Raw genomic sequence first — 20,177 nt, 5'->3', positions numbered from 1 at the left:
GACTTGACTGAAAGATCAGGAGAAAACAAGAGCAGCCAGACAAGGAGTATAAGCTCGAAGAGCATCTAGGCAGGGGAAAACGGCTTGGCTTTCCTGAGAAAGCCACAAAGGTCATTTTTTTTTAAGCCCAACGCATCTATTCATTACCTGCACCCACAAGCTGTAAACAATCAGCCTGGCAAGCAGCAGATACCACGGCGAGGAGATGAAGAGAAGCATCCTCCTCCTCAGAGGCCCAGTGCTGCACCAGCCCATCCACACACCAGGTTTCCCATTAAACCACCTCCGAACAACAGGAGGTAAAAAGGCAGAAATCCCACTGGGGACATAAAGCAAATACAATACTAAGCACTAACAGACCTTAAGACAGTTGGACGTTTCCTGAGCATAACGTGCGGTAAAGGGCCTTTGTAGTGGTGAAGGTCTCTCCTACTCCAGCCACTATGCTATAAAGATCTTAATATCAAATAATTGCACATGCAACTTTAATAGTCCTTTCATTCACTGGAGAACTCCAAACTGGATTGTAAACACTGGCTTATTAAGGACAGGAGATAATAATGGTTTCAGTCCATTACTAGATGGGTATGCTAGAACTGTCAGAAATGCTGAAAAAATAGAATGTTCAATAAATATTTCATTCCTTCACTGGTAGAAAAAGCTAGCCCTAACATGGTATGAAAATGAAATACTTCTCATTCCAGCAGTGAATTATGAGGTTTCAAACAGAAAGTTATATAGTTTTAAGTCAGCAGATTTAGAGAACTTGCTCTCCAAGGCTTTCAGAATAGTTAGCCAGAGAAGTTCTTCAGACGCTTTACTCAGATTTTTAATGACCCTCACAACAATGAGGAAATATGAGGTAAATGAGAAAACACAGCACTGGGACTGTATTTTAAAAAGCATAAGCAGAATAATCCAAGTAATTTTATAACCCCCCGGAGAAATAACGAAATAGAGGAAACTGGACAAGTAATAATAAACTAAAGGAGGGTGATATAATTTATGCAAATTAAAGCTTGTTAATAGAAAAGATGTTAAACTAATATATAATTTTTTTTGCTGAGACAGTAGTGCTAGCGTAATGTGCTTAGATTTCTGCAAGTTATCTGATCTTACACCACACAACTTTTTGAATGAGAAATTAGAGCGCTGCAAGTAAACATGGCACAAATTAAATGGATTAAAAGGCAATTAAAAGACCTCGGAGTATGAGCATGTAACCACTTCCCCCTAATATTTTTATCAACAACCCAGAAGAACGCAAAGAGCCATCAGTGGTGGTGAACACAGAGGATGTGTGAGTTAATGGCAAGCAGCAAAACCCCAGGGTCACAGACACGAAACAGTGTGGGCTGGTGGGGGAAGGTGGCATTTTAGAAGTAGGGAATATCATGCCAGGAAAAAGTGACTAAACAAACCTAAATTAGCAATATCATCATCGTTTCCTAAAAAATGAGAGCAGTTACCCACTGAAAGAATTTACTGGGCTCAGCGCAAGTCAGGACCAGGACATTTAACCAAGATCGGATGCTTTCCTTAAGAAGTACATACAAGCCACCTTTAACAAGAACTCATTTGTGGAAGCCCTATTGCTTATTTTAGTGCAAGAACTCGGTCTCTTGCCCTTTTAACCCTTAAACCTAAATATTTCAATTTGCAGATGCTTTCCCCAAATTAATCTGAATCCTGGAAAGGTTGGTGTCTACGTTTCCAATGGCCACGCACGGGCACCAAAGCCTGCACAGATCCCTGACGTGAAAGCGCATCAAAGGCATGTTATGTTTCTGGATAAGCCAAGTTAAACATCCCCAATAATTAGATTCTGTAGTGACTTATAGACAATAGCAGAGACATCAATGGAAGAACTGAATCCTCCCAAAGCAAGGATTATTTTTGCCCTCTGCACACACCAGGGGAGAGGAACGCCTACCAGCCTCATAGAATTACGTTTATTGAATGTATTTCTGAGAAATCCATCACAGCAAGGTGAGACTTCACAAAACCAGATTCACATTGCGGATGCAAACAAGTGCAGATCCACAGACTTCCAGCCCTGAACTACCAGCTCATGAATTTCAAGCCAATAATGTTTTAAGGAATTACATTGTTAATTTGGGGATTAAAAAAAAAAGTCAGATCAAATGTATTATATTTTTATTCAGGATTAAAGGCATCTTTATAAGGAGTAGGCAGGCTGCCCTTCTCATTCTGGATGGGCTGCTTCTCGACTACTTTGAGACCACATACCGTCCACAAAAACCCAGCAGTGGTGCCTGGAGCTGCACCTGAAGGACAGCACCACCACCACAAACCAGAGAAATCTGCCCTTTGCTCTGAAAGAGCCAGTTTAGCTCGATAAGAAACAAAACTGCTTGAGGGCCAGAACAAACCGAATTCTCCGTGCTCTGCGAGGTGTCCTCTGATGCACGCTGAATTTTGATGCAAGCCATGCCAGTCTAAAGATGAAAAATAAGTCCACAGAGTTAAACTGATGTAAATTTAGACTGATGGTGATCAAAGTCCAACCCTGCATTCATCCTGCCATGCTTATTTTAACCCACATTGACTTTAGATCACAATATGATGCCAGTGACTATTGCAGCTAAGCAGGAACGTGCCAAGCAGGACGAGGTCCCAACAGTTTTAGGCACTGAACACACAAGGAACAAAAAGCTACTCAGCCACTCACAATATACAACTTATTTTCTTTTTTTTTTGTTTTTAACGACTCTAAAACACTCTATACTAATGGTGTACAATTTTAAAGTAACACTACTATTGTAAACTCTAGTTCATTGACTGAAGAATCTTGTAGTGCCTTCCTTTGTAAGTGCACTTTACGGTTAAGTGGGTGAATCACAAGGGGGAAATAAGAGAGGAATTGATATCATAGTCCCCTCTGGGGAAAAAAAAAGAAAAAAAGAAAAAGTATATTTGTGTGGTTCACGCCATATCACAAAAAAGAGATCTCAAGAATCACAGCTGAGACGAACGGTGGGAAAAGTTATTGATCTGAAAGAATTCATTTTTACTATAAGGGCTGGTACTTTTACTTATTTAATAAAGGTCTGGCATCAAATCACTGCGAATTTCAGGATTATCTAATTCTATCTAATCTCATTCAATCACCGATGCTCCGGTGGCAGAAAGGAATGTCTGCCCTTTCCTGGCCGCGGGGCCAGCGCCGGTTACCCTGGCAACACCGCAAAGCAGCTTCAGCAGAGCCGGTACCACCTATCGCATCCATCTCCTGAGAAAAGAGCGGATGGGGTTACAAGGGAGTTTTTGCAATTTGATGGGTAGAGATAGGCAGAACAGCAGCTACCACTGGAGTGGAATCTACTCCTAACTCGGAATTAGCGAGGCCCTAGAGACTCGGTGATAAATACAAGCTCCTAGGGGTAAAATGCTCGTAGACAGCCAACTAGTCTGGTAAAGTGGTCTGCTTGCTTTCCAAAGAAAAAGTTTTATACTAAGAAGCTGTGGTGATTAAGAGGCCCAAGTTAACCAAAGCTGTTTAAAATCCCAGAGCTGCTTTTTAAATTATCTGAAACGATCCCAGCACTAAACCGGGAATCAGCTACAAGCAAACACAAAACTTTGTTGCGGTGTCACCGTTACAAATATTTCAGATGTGTATTCTGGACCAAAAGCTTGTCAAGGGTCTCTTCTATCATCAAAAGCTCTCAAGTTTTCCTGCTTTTTAGTTCTCTGGAAACAATTCAAAAAAGTTCTGCTTACTAATTGATAGCACAATGCAAGAAATAGCAGGTACTGCCCATCATCTTAACATCTTAAGACAGAAGATGCTGTTACTCTTAGAAATGTTGATTAAACCTTACTATGAAGTGATTGGTTTTTTCCATTTTACAATGCAATAAACAAAAGGCCCCATCACGAGCGAGCATCGGTGCAGAACTCGCTCACAGACAACTCGCCCTGCAATGGTGAGAACGGGGATTCTCCGGCTGTGGAATGAGTGAAGATGATGCATTTCAATAGGGAGGAGGAAGAAGGGAGAGCAGAGGCCAGAGATGCCAAACAAGAATCTGCTGTGTAGCAAAACATTTGCCAGATAAAGGAAAGAGAACTATGCATAAGGGAAATGGAATAAGAAAATGCAGAAGGAAAAACAGAAGGAAAAACAAACAGCAACAAAAGCAAACAGAAAAGATAGCAGAAGGAAATAAAACTATAGGCAAAACAAAGTGATTATGCAAACATAACATTCTGACCAAGCATTACTTCATTAAAAACAGAGTGGATCTCTTTTCCAAAGTCTGGGGACAATGTAAAACTGCTTCTCTCTTCTCCTGTCTCATCACTGAACCGGAACAGCAATCTGAAAAGTTCATCATCTCTGCAAACTTGAACTTAGCAGATAGTTTTAAACCTCAGGAAAAGGAAAATACACAAAGTTTATGAGGGAGTTAATTCTGGTCCTTTAGTCATCTCTGCCATTTAGATCCCACGTTCACTAAAGGTATTTGCCACCAGGCTCCAAATTAGCACTGATCCCTTTGAATAAGGCCAGCAAGTTTGGACAGAGACCACTGCAAATTAAAACCAGGTGTCTGTGCCCTGAAGCAGTAGAGACAGCCCTAAGCAGTTTAATGACATCTCTAAATAATTTTGACAGCAAAATTACTTATCCTATGTCACCTTTACACTGCCCTTGACACACCGCTAACAAGATGATGTTGCTTTCCCTGCTTTTATATATTTATTTCCCTCTTTCTTCCCGTGCTTAACTTTCTTTTCCTGAGTGCAGTATTTTCTAGACCTGATGGAGCACAGTGCGATGCACCAGGCTGCAAAGCCCGTCCTGCATCTGCTGACTTGGTGTGTAAAACTTACTCCCAAAGGGGCTGAGGGCTCAGAAACTGCTTCTTCCCACCGCTGAGCCCATCAAGAACGGAACGGAGCTGCCAGGAACGCCACTGTCTTGGCTCTTCCAGGGAAGTCTGCGGGACAAGAAAACCCCCTCTGCACCCTGATGGAATCCCAGCAGGAGGAGATTTGCTTGCTTCAAGCAGAATCCCTCATACATGCCAACCTCAGCATAACCACCCTCTTTCAGGGAGGGTCAGCTTGGTCCGTTATTCACAAACACCTCACAAACACTAAACTGAACTCACAAATGGATCTTCCTCTGTTCTTCCATCATGCAAGACCTTTTGCATTCAGTTTCTTATCACTGCTCACTGGAACAGCAGAAATCTTCACTACAGCTCTTGCGCTACAGCCAACCTCCCCCACTTTGATCACCTTAAAACCCACTGTCAGATAAAATTATTTTCCTAAGCCATAGCTGCTTACACATCTCCGCTGTTCACTCACAAGACTGCAATCCAATTAATATTTTCCTTTCCAGAGGGTATTTAATAATCCACCAAATTAAATCCTTCAGTATTGTGCTAGCGCTCTCAGTGCCATTGATCTGGGTTTGTTGTGCCTCTGCGTAAAACAGTAATTAGTCGTTTTATTGGTGCGACACCCATCTTCCAAATCCGACAGTGGACAACATCATGCACTTGGAGTGTGCCCTGTTGATGAGCTGAGCTTTAGGACCGTTAGGAATAACTTCTAACGCAGAATACATTTAGGAGCGCCTCTCATGTCCACACTGATTCCCATTTCAAGCTGACAGTTTTCCCCTGCGAAGTGCTGTATGACCCAAGAGCAGCTGATTTTTGGGACCCTCCTGTACGAGATGCAGACACACATTCCCACCGCCCACGGGCTGGAAAGCCCTGCGAGCTGGGGCTGTGGACTCGCACTCAGCACCTCTCCCCAGCACTGCATGGGATGGGAGAGTCCCTCATCCCATTTACGAGCACAACATACTTCATCTCCAGTTTCTCTACGAAGGTGATGTCTGGCTGATTTTGCACAAAGTTCCATCAAGCATCCAAGTTTAACTTACAAGTTTGCAGTACGCGCACTCTAGAAATCACCTGAATTAAGTCCATTAACGAACAAACCAACAAAAACCGCAAACAAAAAAAAAGAAAAAAAATCCAGCCAACTCTCAAAACTCCAACAAATGCTAAGCTAAACTAAAATGTGCTGGATTAAAAGCAAACAATCCAAATCAGCATGAAACCACAAATAAAAACCAACAGACTGTGCCAAAGGCCTCGGGGGGATAAAAAGTTTATAAGTCTGCTTTACAGAGGGGCTTTTTCCACATTCATAAGGCCGTCCCCGGAGACGCAGGCAAAGTTATGAAAACAGCCCCCTTCACATAAACCCCAAGATTCTCCAGCTCAAGTCCTTAAGTCCAGAGCAGCTCAGAAAGGAACCTAAATCTAATCTATTCAGTTAGAAGTAAAATTTCAGACTTAATCCCGCCTTTCCAGGCAGCCAACTGAATTTTCCAGCACGCAAAGTCCTCTTCTCATCGGAGAGCTCTCTTGAAAGACCTGTGTCCACTGTGCAGACTCCCCTTCTTGGGCCAGCCTCTGAATCTGGATCCCACACACAGGGATCTGCTCAGTGACGGTCGGGGGAAACGCAGAGCTGCCCTCCACCCCGCACCTCTGCAACTGGGAGATGGGAAAATCCTCAGACATCTTCGGGCTAAATAACTGGGACTTTGCTGATTACTGGCATTCAGTTTTTTAAGTAAACAAATAGTTACTTTTTCCATCCTTGACAAAGTCTTGGGCTAATGCCTTAACCTCAGGGGCATCAAAAGAAAACAATAACAATGAAAAGCAAAAAGACGCAAATAAGAAAAATCACATATAAATCAAATCAAGAGCAAAACACAGCCTCAGTAAGCAAATGCATTACTATTGTCACTGACCAAGTTATGCAGAATTACCATGTGTCTTGACATGCAACAAAGGAGATACGGTTAAAAAAAAAAAAAAAAAATCTATTGTGCTTTTTGTGTTGTTTGAATACGGCCACATGACGAGAGCATTTTGGAAGCTTGCCTTTCCTTCTTTACCTTCTTTACACGAGCCTCAAACTCCAACACAGGCTGCCTTTCAAACAGACACCTTGTCCAAGAAAAGATGGGAAAAGAGGATGAGGAACAGGCAATGTCCAGTCCTGAGACACTTTCAGAGGCAGCATGGTTAGCATGGAACATGGGAAGGCTCACGCTCTGTCTGACAAGGGAAACAATCGAAGTATATCTATCATAATGAACGCCTCTCCTCTGTTATACCGGATATGCGATGCTGGGCTTTGCAAATCCAAGACATTTTGCCTGAGCAATAAAGATGTTAGTGCTGTTCTCAAGACCATCAGGTTTTCCCCTCCCGATGGCTGAGACGATCGCCGGCAGTGAGGACACGTTCAAGACCAGCCCCGGCTGTGGGTTTAGAAGTGGAGATGGAGAGAATGCGTGAGTGGTATATTTGGAGCACAGAGGGAAGTTCCATGGGGACGGAGGGAACCCTGCAGTGAATGGGTTTCACCAGAATAGACTGGAATCCATCCAGGACTCCAACCAAGATGAGCTGTATCTGCCCAGAACTGACATGTACAAATATGGAGGAAGACCCCTGTCTGCATCTGACAACTTAACTTCGTGAACATTTGGCATCCTGCGCCTCCAAAAATTGAAGGGACCGAGACCTGTGGTCCGAAAAACCTTGACTGCAAAGGCACAAAGAAAGAGGGGCAGGAAAACCGGAGGCACAGTCTGGGATGGGGTGAGCGCACAGTGCCCCACTGCCCATCTCTGCGGCGCTGGGGAGCAAAGCACACAGCACTGGCGCAGCTCCCTCGCCAAAACCCACTGCGCAGCGGCCGGGAAGGACAACGGCTCTGCCCCTCCAGCCCCCAAAGCGGCACGGGGGATGCCCTCCCCACTCCCCCGTTCCCGAGGCTCCTTCCCGCATCCTCCCCCGCTCGGAGCGACCCCGCGGCTCAGAGGGGCCCCCCTGCATCCCCCCCGCCCCGGCCGCTGATTGATGGATGCCGGCGCGGGGGCGGCCGCGGCCCGGGGGGAGGAGGCGCCAGGGCGGCCGGCGCGACGCGGCTGCTCCCCCCTCCGCCTCGCAGGAAACCGGCGTTCGGTGGCGGAGCTGCCCCGGCGCCGGCCGCTGTCTGCAGCTGCAGCAAACGAGCTGCGACGGGGCGGCGGGGCCGGGCTCGGCGGGGGCGGCGCCGCTCTCCCGGCCGCCGCGGGGGCGCCCCCGGCACTGCCGGCCCCGCGGCCGGGGGGAGCGGCCGGGGGGAGCGGGCGGGGGGCCCGGGGCCGCTGCCCGGTGCTCGCCGAGGGGGGCCGGGGGCTGGGAAGCGGGGGCGTCCCGCCCGCCGGGCTCGGCTTTATTGCGGGGAGCCGGAGCGGCTGCATCGGGGCAGGCGCGGGGGGGTCGTGCCAGGCTCAGCTCTGGCTCCTCGGGCGTGTTTTCCAAGCCGGCTCTGGGGCACGATGCGATTTCCTTTCCAGATCAACCCCTCCTCTCCCCAACCCCAAAACAGACCCCGACTGGGCCTCAGAACAATGGCTGCTGTTGATTAAAGCCCCTGACAGGCCGATGGGACAAGGGTGGCAGGAGTGGCCGAATTGGATGTCACCTTTCCCGAAGGAGGAGCTGGAGCGGGGTCCCTTTGCCTGCGGTTAGCAGATGGCGAAGATGCAGATGCCTACAAGCAGCTGCCTTACCCCGTTGCAAAGGCAACGCTTGAGTTTTTCTGGCCTGTTCTGCCGTCCGAGGACTGATTTTGGACCAGTAGAACCAGCTATCAGCTCCCCGTCTCCTCACCCCCGTGTGATAACACGGTAGCACAAGGACACAGGCATTGCAAGACTCTACCTACCCACACTATAAAATAGAAAGCATTTCTACATTTGAGAAGAAACAGCTCTTTGATCTCAGTGGTGCTTAAATCGGTGATCACTAAATGGGGAAAGATGAACTGTGCCAAATTTTTAATCCTCCTCCTTGTATAACTGCTTTGAGTGTGTCGTGCACGTAGCTATGACAAGGCACTACCAACAGATCTCGGGTTCAAAATGTGACATTGTCGTTTGGTCAAACGTATGTTCTAATTACAGTACAGAAAATGCAGTAAGCACCAAGAAACAAGAGTTCTGATAAAAGCTCTCACTGGAGTTCGGCCTTGCTCTGCAAATCCTGACATCAGAACCCCCTTTAACTAATTTACACAGCTGGGGAAGCGGTAAGAGGCAAGTCCAGAAGGATTTATTTCTCCCTTCCCAAAACTATACCAACTTCTTTCCCTCTACCTGAACTTCTCAAATTCAGTCCTATTTTAAAAGTTTCATGCAGAACTGCCTTCCCATCTGTAAATCCATAGTATCCCTGTGCAACTATTAAAAATGTTGCTGCTAGGAGAGGATAATGTGTCCTTTTGGCTACCACTTAACGCAAGTTAGTACGCAAAGTGACCAGTAGACAGTGTCATCTGGGCAGAGACTTCTCACCACCACCAGCATCTGGGGCATCTCACTCTGCTCTGCAGATCCCTGCTTGGTGGCCTCTGATCCACGTGACTGGTAACTGAAGCACATGCAACACTCAAAACTGGAGAAAGCTCATTACACAGCATCGCACTTTGCCCCGTAAACTCAGAGGAACTACACGAGCCCTTGGGAAAGGCCGGGTTTCAGAATATCTGGTTTGCTGGGTTTAACATACCATGGCAATGCTGCAGTGTAACTAGTACTAGTAAGCTCACTGGACAGTTACTACTCTGCTATGGATCACGGCTACACAAAACAGATGCAAGAAATTCTCATTACAAACACAGTATCTTCACATGAATTAATGTAACTGTTGGTTATTGCTCTAAGCCCCTTCCCACATCAGTTGTGTGTATTTGTATACATACGCATGCATGCACATATATACCATGCAGAAATAATTTAAATTCGCAATTCTGTCTGTCATGCAGGAACATAAAGACACTGCGCGTGAAAAGAGATTGTCCACAGGATCTCAACTGAAGCTATAAAATAAAATCTGGTTGATTTCAATGGGTAACAGTAGGTAAATTTCCAGTTGCATCTGTTTCCGCAGTGCTACTGACAATGTTTTAAATCATGGTGTTTTTTTCAGACCAAGACCTGCTTTAGTTCCACAAACCAATAGCTTTGCCATCCCAGTTAGATGTTATTGTATTTTATGGTTATTTCTACGCATGATGAACTGTTTTTAATGCCTTAGCTTACTATGATTTCAGTAGCTTTTTGTTTATAGCATCAACGTCTTTTTCATGAAAATGTTGATGTCGTACAGACATTTTGAATGTCTCAGGATAAAGGCAGACAGCAGAAAACACAAGGAACGCAAAAGTTGGGAAGATCTATGAAAGTAGTTACTGTGATCTATTGTATGAATGTTGTAAAACTTGTGAGCATTTAAGATGAGCTTGTTCCTCCTTATCTAACAAAATTCACTAATGGTTTGTAAACTGTGACTGTTCTGACTCTGACACGTGGGTGCAACCATAATTCCCTTTTGCTTTATTTAGCCCTTTTACACTTCTGCACAAAACACAAAAATGAAGGGGTGAGAACAGGGAAGCAGCTGCCGATTGATTTGCCGTTTGTGTGCAGACAGCTCCCCCTGAAAACCGCACAATCACACCGTGTGTTGCATCCTTCGGGTCCAACACTGCTCTTCCCACCTGCTCTGTTTGCAAACTCCTCTCCTGCTCGGCTGTGACCACACTGCAGGTACACGGGCAGTGCCAGCAGTGCTCTGGCACAGACTGACAGTTCCTACCCCTCAGAGATCACCGTTTCATGACCACAGAAGCAAAGGCATTTTTTTTTAAAGGGAAGGAGGTGAAGGAGAAGGGAGATGTCTTAACTAAAGCACATAGTTTAACAATAATCTTACCACTGGAGACGAAATTCGACACCCAGGGCAATCACAGATTGGAGGATGTACCTGTAAGATTCCTTTGGACATAAGAGTCTTCAAACTTTTCCCTGGATGCAGAGAAGAAAAAGAAGGAGGAGGATCAGCACCTTAACAAGAAGAAAGTATTTAGGGAAGGGGGGGAAGGAAGCACGAGTCACCTTCCATACAAACACCCCTCCCCTTGCCTGCCTACCAGCACCCACCCACCACCCCCTTCATCCAAGGCTCTCCCCGCAGCCAGCCAGGAAAGCAGCACCGGCACAACCCTCCTCTTAGCCCCTGCCGGACCTTGCTGCCAGCGGAGCGCAGCCGGGGGGGGCCGGACCAGACGCGCCCCCGCAGCCCGGGCGCAGCGGCCAGACCGCGGAACCTGCGCGGGGCTCCGCGCTGCCCACGCCGGGGGGCGGCCATGAGAGCGGCGCCTCCCCCCGCTCCTCCGTCCATTCCACCTTGGTCCTCCTGACTCACCCCAGAGGAATTGAGATTTCCCGAAAGCAGCCAGGAGCCCAGTAATAAAAGAAACAGAAGAGATGAGTGGAATAATGACAATCAGAGCGGCCCCCGAAGTTATTCCCCTTTTCTCTGGCGATCAATAAACAAGGCGAGGTGTCAATCACCTCCTAATAGCTCTTCAGCCCTCTGGGCTGACACCTCCAGCTCTCAGCTAATTACGCGTGGCATCAGCTCTCCCTCGCCCCCCGCTCCCCCCGGTTCCCCGCTCTCCACCTGCCGCCTGCACCAGCAGCTCCTCCGCGCCAGCCCCGGTGCCGGGACTGCGGCGCTGGCTCGGGCTGCACCGCGGGCGGGAGGGGAGGGGAGGGAGGCAGGGCAGGCTCCCGTCAGCAGCCGCCAGCGCCGCGGAGGTCCCGCGCCACCCAGCTGCGAGGGGAACACCCCCCTCCGCCCCGCCCGCCGCTGCCCGGCCTCGCCCGCCGCCGCTCCCCGCGGCTCTGCCCGCCGCCCCCCGCCGAGTGGAGCCGCGGGGCTCCGGAGCGGCGCCGGCCGCCGGGGCGCGCCGCGAAAGCCGCACCCCGCGGTCTGCTCCGTGTTCAAACCTCTGCCCGCGCGGAATGAAACTTCTGTCCAGAAGAGAGGAGCCCCCCACCCCCCCCCAAAAAACCCAAAAAAACCCCAAAAAACCCACCCCACACTACCCCAGAGAAACTGTTCCCAAATCGCTCGGAAAACTTCGCCGCTTTCCGCAAAGCCCGATACCGGGGCGCTCAGCCTGGGGAGCCGGTAGAGAGGGACCGGGATGCCCGGGGAGGGGGGCACAACCAAAGGAGATGAGGTCCTGAGCTCTCCCCCGTGCTAGCAGGCGGTGAGCCCCCCCCCGGATCCTGCTCCCAAAGCACGGGGGCGAGAGGGAGGATGCTGAGGAAGAGCAAGAGGGAGGATGCTGAGGAAGAGCAGAGCAGCGCGGGGACCCCGGCACAAACCGAGCGCTTGAGCGGTGCCTTTACCTTTGTGCCTGATGCTGCGCTTCCAGTCCTTGGCTGTCTCCCTGCCGCTGACAAACTGGAATTCGTTGGGGGTCAGCCACTCTCCCCGGTACCGGATAGAGGGTCCTTTGCTCCCCTGGCACAACTTATTGATGTAGAGCAGCGCCTTGTTCTCCCCGCACTCCACCTCGATGCAAGGCTCTCCGTTGTCAAAGAAGGGCTGGAAATCCGGGATGGAGGAAAACCTCTCCAGCATCAGGTCCTCGGGGAGGTGGTGGGGGTGGTGCGGGTGGTGCGGGTGGGGGTGGTGGGTCTCGTGGAAGCCCAGGTACGCGCGGTGGGCAAAGATCTGGTCGTAAGCCGGCGGGTGCGGGGTTACCACCGGAATGGCAGCGGCGGCCAGAGGGGCGAGATAGTCAGGTAAGGTGTCCATGGGCTGGTTAAAGGCTGCCAGGGCCATCTCTTCCCTGTCAAGTCGCTCCTTCTTGATAGCAGGCATGGTGCCGCTGCGCTCCCCGTGCGCCCTCGTCTCTCCAAAGCACAGTGGCTCTAATGTCTCCGGTTCAACTTGCCCCCGCTCTGGCTGGAGTTTGGATGAAATGCGCCAGCAGCAGCAGCAGCAGCAGCAACACAAGCACCTTTGGCGCTCGGGTGCCGGAGGTGCCTGGTATCCCCCGGAGCAGCCCGCTAACAAATCTCCTGGGCTGGCTCCCCAGCAGAGCTGTCTGGGATCCCTCTCCCACGGAGAGCCTAATGTACCGTAGACCCGGGAGCTGCTGTGTGGCTCACAGATCTGCCCCTCTGGACTAATACCTGACATCTCGGAGAGGTCTCCACTGCCGTAGACATTATTTTGGTTTTAAAAAAAAAAAAAAAAAAAGCTTATTGATTCCCCTAGATCGACCCACCTTCTCACCAGGCTGGAGGGTTCCCCGCCGCCCACCCAGCCCCCTTTTCACCCTCCCCCCCTCTTCCTTCCTTTAAACTGACACCTGGTTTATTTATTTATATGCAATAATTAAAATTAAACGCTGCGCCCCCGCCGCCACGCCGCGCTCCCCTCCCCTTCCCGCCGGCGCCCGCAGGGAGGATGAGGACGCAGCCCCGGCCGGTGCCACTGCCCGCGGGGCTCCCCAAAGCCGGGCGGAGAAGTTTCCCGGGGGCCGCCCACCTTCACCTGCACAGTGCAGACTCGCCCCGCTCCCACCGAAGGCTTTATGATCACTGCGAGGTGGCATTTAATTTCCACTCCTGCACAAAATTTTAGAAAACATGGTATTACGTTACATATATGTATATATATATATACACACACGCACAGAGACACACAAGACATATACATTTATATCCCCGCCAGCTCATGCCACGCCATGTGCTCCCTACGCCGCTGCCCCCAGACCCCTCGCTGTGGTGGGTACGGGGCCGGGCTCCCCTCCGAGCCGGGACAGACACATATTGATCTGTGCTCAGAAGTCACAGCTTAGTTCAGAGACTCTGACCAAACAAGATTTCCCTCCGCTGCCGCCGCTTCTCTAACTTGGCCCATTTAAACAGCAGAGGCGCTTGCAAAGCGCCGCGCCGGCGGCAGGCGAGGGGGTGAGCGACGGACGGCAGGGCTGGCACCGGGAGCTGCCAGCCCGGGGCTCCCCCCGGCTCCCGTGGGCTGCAGGGGGGCACACAGGCACCCCACGCGTCCCTCTGGATTCCTGGGTGCCCTCCCATGTGGGAACAACCCGCCTCTTGCTCTCCTTGGCAAGACTCCTTGTGACCTGCGATAACTTGAGAAGACATACTAGAGCCTTCTCCTTTCCCGTGTAGTGACGTAGCGAGATTTAGGAGACACGGTATACATTTATTTTCCATTACGAGCTGTGGCAGGCATGGCACAAGGTCCATGCGAAACTGCCCCGAGAGGACAACACTGCCCAAAATTAAGTTGCATAGTTGTTAGAGGTTTGTCACATCAACAAGATGGAGTTCCCTACCTTTGCATGCTAAGTAGGATCGACTGTGCGGGAAGAATCCTACCTAGAAGGGAAATAGAAATAAATTATCCCCTTAAACACAAGAAATACACCCCACACGTCTTAAAAGGTGGCAGAACAGAGAGAGTTCTGTATGAGTTCTGCCTTAGAATTCTGAGAACAACAAAAAGTTCTCAGCTCTGTCCCAAGGTGTGCCTCTTATTATTTGCTTTCTTACAGGGGAAGGTTGAACTTGCCTTCCAGACACTGAGAAATGGATATGCTGTTGTGACAATCAGCCATTGACAAAGTTAGCAAGGTAGTTTCTAAGCAATAATAACCCCCACCATTTCAGCACCATCTCTCAGAGCATTTACAGAGGAGGACAAAGACCACCACCTCCAAGCACCTCTTTGAGAAAGCTGCTTTAGCTTCATTTTACTGGTGGAGAAACTGAAGCATAAAGAGGCTGAGATCCAGAACACAAGCACTGTACTCACACTAGGATTGTACAGCTACTCAGTCCCACTTTGCGTAAATACAGGTTAATACAGGTGACAAGTTCCCATTTGTGCACCAAGTGATTTGCCCGAGATCTTACAGGTGCTATTTTCTGCCCCCCTCAGCTCTCACCTACTGGGTGCCGCTCTCTACAAAAAGTCCGCTAATGGAGCACTTGTGGGACAAGCTATTACTTCACACCAGTAAAGGTGGAGGAAAATGCCTCTCTGGGGTTCAGCAGATCTGGAAATGGAATCTAAGCCCCAAACCCCGGTTTTCTCTTGACACCACTTGACCGTGATCCCTGTTTCTTGCCTACTCTCAAGAAATGCAAGCTCTGGGAGCCATCCCTGCTCCTTGCTCTAATGAAGGAGACACATACATACCCATCAAACCCTCTCATTTAGGCTTTCAGGCTTAGGCTCTTATTCTTAATGCTTCTGATTGCCCAAGATGACAGGGGAAAAATCACTTTCTATTATCACCTAATGAACCAAGGAAAATGCTTGGAAGAGGCTCTGGGAGACACAGGCTTTCTCTGTGAAAGCGTATAAGAGGATTCTGGATGGAGGTCAGGTGAGAAGGCCATACAGTGAGAAGAACTGTTTGCTCTTACACGCCCCAAAAACCTTCATGCCTGGCATACTGAGCTCTCCGCAAAGGCTTGAAAACCACTTCAGACTTCCTTTGACTCCATCTTCTTTGTAACTTGGCTTCGTAAGACTGACTTCTTTTCACTTCTTACAGTGGGTATTTTTTTTCTCAAAGCCTTTTTTCTTTTTTCTTTTTTTTACAGCCGTAAGGTTCCATTCCTAATGGCAACTTCACCTCCAAGTGTAGAGAACGCTTGGCTGCAGCCTCCTCCAGAGACGAGTCCCCATGTGTACTCCAGGAGGGGTCCGAGCAGAACAAGGATGGGCTTCATCCTCCAGGAACAAATCCTCCTGTGGGACTTCCAGACTTCTCAGATCTCTGGTTTGGATGCACACTCAGATCTAACAGCATCTTGCTCTACTATCCAGTCTGCCCCTATCAAACCGCTGTAACGAGACCTTGCATAACCCAGAGAACTTTTATTTGCCTTCTATTTTAAAGGAAAAGGTGACTTGCCATGGAGTTTTCCCACTGCATGCCAGTTCAGTTGCTTTTTACCTCTAAAGAAACTGGGCTCAAATCTGGACCTAATCATAAGTGAAGTGAATGTGCTGAGTCTTCAGTCTAGAAGGGCAGCGACCACTGGGCTGTGTTTCATTCCTGGAAAAAACAGACACTTGATCCCAGCCATGGTATAGGTGCACTGGCCAAGCTGTGCAAAGGTTCAGCACTGGAAGAGTAAGACCTCGCAATGGTGGCTCAACATGAAGTGCGTGACCTGGGCCAGGCAGGGTTTTCCACACACAACATGAGGTGTTTGGGCAGAAATCAGTGAGGTTTGGGGGGACCCAAGAGGCACAGATTCAAGCTGAGCCTGTCAGTCTCTTACAAGCACTAAAAGTTACTAACAAGCCCTCCCTACCTCTCCTCGCTGCCATGAAGACCAGGAGCTCTCTCTGGATGTCTGAGTTCCACGGCAGGAGTCTGAAGTTGTTCAGCTCCAGTCTCTTAACAGCAGAGCTTTCAGGATTAGTGTAAACAGATTCACCACTGGAGAGCAGATCAGGGAGATCTAAGCAAATCCACGCACACGTGGTTAGAGAGAGAACCACGTACGCTTTGCAAATTCCACACTGAGGAACTGGAATATGGTTTCAAGTCTGGGGACACAAATCACCACGTCGTTTTGTTGTGTGTTTCCACAGCACCTAGCAAAGCGAAAGCGTGATTCTTAATTTGCTCACAGAGGCACTAGCACAGTAAACATAATAAATAGTGATCATTTTCCAACATTTAGTTCTCCACCTCTGGAATATGTCACGTTAGATCGAAGCAAAATTTGGATCTTGTATTTCTCTCAGCTCAAATGTGTCAACAACTGCAAACAGCTAGCTGTGCTACAAAGCATTTTACAAGAGATGGTGCTTCAAGCACAGGTCTGAAAGTGAAGAGCTAAGGACTTTCTTTCTTATTCTATCACCAGTTTCATGGATAGATTATTTATTCTGGATATGCCTCCATTATTCTACTCAGAAAAGGAGGGGAAACTTCCTAATTTGTTATTTAGGTGTGTGACAGTAAACCTCTGATTTTCTGACTGAGATCAAAGGTCCTTTGTGCTAAGTGTTCTAAAAACTCATTGCACATGCAGGCCCTGCCCCTTTACAGGAAAGACAGGTTGAGGCTGGGAGGAGAGAGACAACCAGGTACATGTAAAACGACCAGCTTGAGTTCACAAATTCATCCAGAGCGTGTGCCTTTGCAGGATGCCAGCACAGACACCATATGTGCCGTCTCTGACACCGTTATGCCTCTGCCCAAGCTAAAGGAATGGATCCAACGTTCTGCCAGCACAGCTGCATCTGTAGCACTGGTTTTGCCGGCCTTGTCGTAGCAAGCGTGAGTTTCTCACATCCAACACTAGGCAAAGTTCTGTCCTGTACACCAGAAAAGCTTAGATCATAAAACACATTTCAACAATTGGTGTAGTATCCACTGAATCATGTCGTTTCCCCCAAAGTTGGGGTGCTCGGCCTTTCATGCCATCAAAGCAACCACTCTGTCCCTACCAAATTGCTGAACCTGCGAAAAGGCAGGGAAGGAGACCAAACCACCACGTACCTCCCGAGCCAGCCGTATCCGTGCCTTCCCCAGCCTCTTGCACAGGCTCAGAGGACACCAGGGCTGCCGAACAGCCAGGATCCGCTGCTTTTTGCCTTTTATTCTTTGCCAGGTGTGGCCCAGCTCTGTGCTCGCTGCGTGTGAAGAGCCAGCCACGCTGCCGGAGTCACGCTCAGCGGGATGGGGGTTGGAGGTAATAGTAGCCTCGGGCCAGACTGCTTCATTAGGAGAGAGATTTTGACAGCCCAGCAGCAAGAGCAACAGCAGGGAAGGCACAGGTGGGTATTCAGGGGAGGAGGACACTGCAAAGGGCTTTGCTTCTCAAAAAATGCTTCTGCAGGAACTGCTGGGTTGTACCATTTTTAATCCCACTGATACAGAACACTGCCTTGTACATCAATTTATTGGCGTGAAAAAGGAGCATTATGGTACTCAGAGGTTTTTCTTTCTTGGAGGTAGGGTTGTGGTAGTATGCGCTTACACAACAAACCAGAGCTGTAAATTGCAAATATCCCTGTGTCATATGGGCATTTTGCTTCCAAGAGAACAGTCTGGAACAGTCAGTGGTGGTTTATGGAACTCTGTTCTTATCAAATTATTTTCACAAAATGCCTCTTCCAAATCACCTTCCCTACAAGTGCCCTGTATAGCTACGGGACCAGTCTAAGCAGACCAGTACTCAAAAATCTAGAGGAATTACATGTCTGTTGGGGAGAAGTGAAGGAAGTTTTATCCAGGAGGGAAGGACCCCAATTCTAAACTAGCTGGGCCAGGACCACAGGACGGCTTGTCTTGTTTGGGTTTTGCTTTTCTTTTAAATCTTTTCAAGTCAACTTGTTGCCGTGACTACACTGCAACAAAGTGCTTTAATCAAACAAAAACTTCCATAAAGATGTAAGAAAACAATAACAAAAACAAAACTAAAGAAATCTAAAAAAAAAATGTAAACGGGTATTTACACATTTGAATCTTCTCATGGTGATTTGTTTGGAAGAATAACTTTCCTGCTCCTTCCCTCGTGTTACTTCCCAGCAAATGCAGCATCCTTGTGGGCAAGAGAAGCTGCCTGCTGCACCTCGTTAGCGACGAGCTCTGGTTGTTCGTCAGACTCTCACACTTGAACTTTTCTACACGTGGAGCCGGGCATCCCAACTTCTATTTCTGCCTATTTTGCTTCACTATGTGACTGCAGCAATTCACCTACTGACTCCAAATTCAGGTTCTTCACTCATAAAACAGAGAGAACACAGTTCCGTAAAGCACAGCTTCAGGTGTTCACACTCCTCTTTCATCTCTATCTCACACTATCTATTTCTATACCTCTGTTTTTCTCAAGTTCAATAACTCAATCACTGAGCAAAACCAAGTAATTGTGACCCATAATACACCAAAACTGGCAAATGCATAAACGTCAGAGCAAGCAGTTTACAAGTAATTTTGCCTGATGCCTAAAATTGTTCATCTAAACTCTTTGGCAAAGACTTACAAATAACTAGTTTGTACACAGCAGGAGAGAAGGATTTTGTTTGTCGAACACCTTCCTTGCCTTTGCCAAAACCAATCTGCATCCAGACATGGCACAAACTATTTTCACTCTTCACACTCAAAAGCCACACGTGCAAATGGGTACGTTGGCAGCACACACTTGAAAAACTACTCTGTACACTCACAGAATTTAAAGATTTGCTCCAGGAGGAAAGGATAAAAAGGCATTTTGAATATTGCACTGTTCACAAAAGCGATTCCTTTCATCTGTGTCTGTAGCAGAGTTACCCATAGCTGGGCTGGAATGATGGGAACAGCTCCAGCTCCATTGCCCAGGAGAGCCTGGCACCAAGGTCATTGTCAGACACAGACACACCAGGATGCGCAGGCGTGGGCACTCACAAAATAGACTCTTGGGTAAACAAGAGAGCTATTTTTTCTTTGGTTTGTGCCCTGAGAAAGACAGGAAAAGCTAAAATATCAAACCTGAGGTTCTGTGCATATCAATTGGTAAGAGACAGGCTGCTGAAATATTAGTTTGGCTTTATGGGAGCAATTTCAGTCACTAACACTTCAGCCATATGGTAACTTGCGTCTCATCCTCAGCAGACTAACGGATGTGCCAACAGCTGAAGGGGCAAAAAGCTGGGTTCCAACTCACATGTCATCTTTCACTACCTGGGAAAGACTTAGGAGGAAGTTGGGGCCAATTACTGAGGATGAATACTGAAGGAAAGAGATCTTTTAAGTTCCTGTCTCCCCTTTTAAGTACATCGAGCATACAGACGTCTCTCACACGCGCTCTGCATGCAGAAGCAACGCTGGCATTAGCCATAAACCGCTGCATATAGGTTAAGGCTGCACTGACCCTAAAATAAAAAAACTCTAATCCACTGTAAGTATCCAGAAGACAGAAGTAAGTCTCTTACTACCCAACTGCCTGGTTCTTTCCTCCAGTTATTAATGAGTCTGGCTCTGTGGTGTGGGCTCTAATCACAATTACAGCACAACACTGATTAGGATGCACATAGGAACATCATAGGAAACAAATATAAAATTGTCTTGACAAAGTAACTGAATGCATTTATAGGAATAGTATTGCTTTTAATTACCCTTAATTTCCAAATAATTATTACTTGCTCAAAAAAAAAAGTCTTTATGGATCTATAAATTATTGAGTGCAAAATTCTCGCCCTCTCTCCTACTAATAC

The 20,177-nt window shown here is 48.1% G+C and overlaps 1 protein-coding gene across 7 annotated transcripts in view; it reads right to left on the bottom strand.

The window, feature by feature from the left end:
• The window catches only part of SAMD11 (sterile alpha motif domain containing 11), a 139,328-nt gene that overhangs the window by 87,312 nt on the left and 31,839 nt on the right, over positions 1–20,177 (bottom strand). For 3 of the 7 annotated variants that reach the window (XM_065650040.1, XM_065650036.1, XM_065650041.1), the window contains exons 4-7: positions 14,287–14,329; positions 13,479–13,552; positions 12,323–13,137; positions 10,836–10,927 (exon numbers count right to left, since the gene is read on the bottom strand). In XM_065650040.1, the coding sequence (XP_065506112.1) occupies positions 10,836–10,927; positions 12,323–13,121 (891 nt within the window). In that variant the 5' untranslated portion in view covers positions 13,122–13,137; positions 13,479–13,552; positions 14,287–14,329. Of the gene's footprint in view, positions 1–10,835; positions 10,928–11,585; positions 11,646–12,322; positions 13,138–13,472; positions 13,553–13,641; positions 13,809–14,286; positions 14,330–20,177 lie in introns of those variants that run through there. The other 4 variants (XM_065650038.1, XM_065650039.1, XM_065650037.1 and 1 more) reach the window with 4 other exon arrangements.

Source organism: Caloenas nicobarica, chromosome 22 (genome assembly GCF_036013445.1).
Source record: "Caloenas nicobarica isolate bCalNic1 chromosome 22, bCalNic1.hap1, whole genome shotgun sequence".
NCBI classification, from domain to species: Eukaryota; Metazoa; Chordata; class Aves; order Columbiformes; family Columbidae; genus Caloenas; species Caloenas nicobarica.
This window is presented reverse-complemented; position numbering and strand designations above follow the sequence as displayed.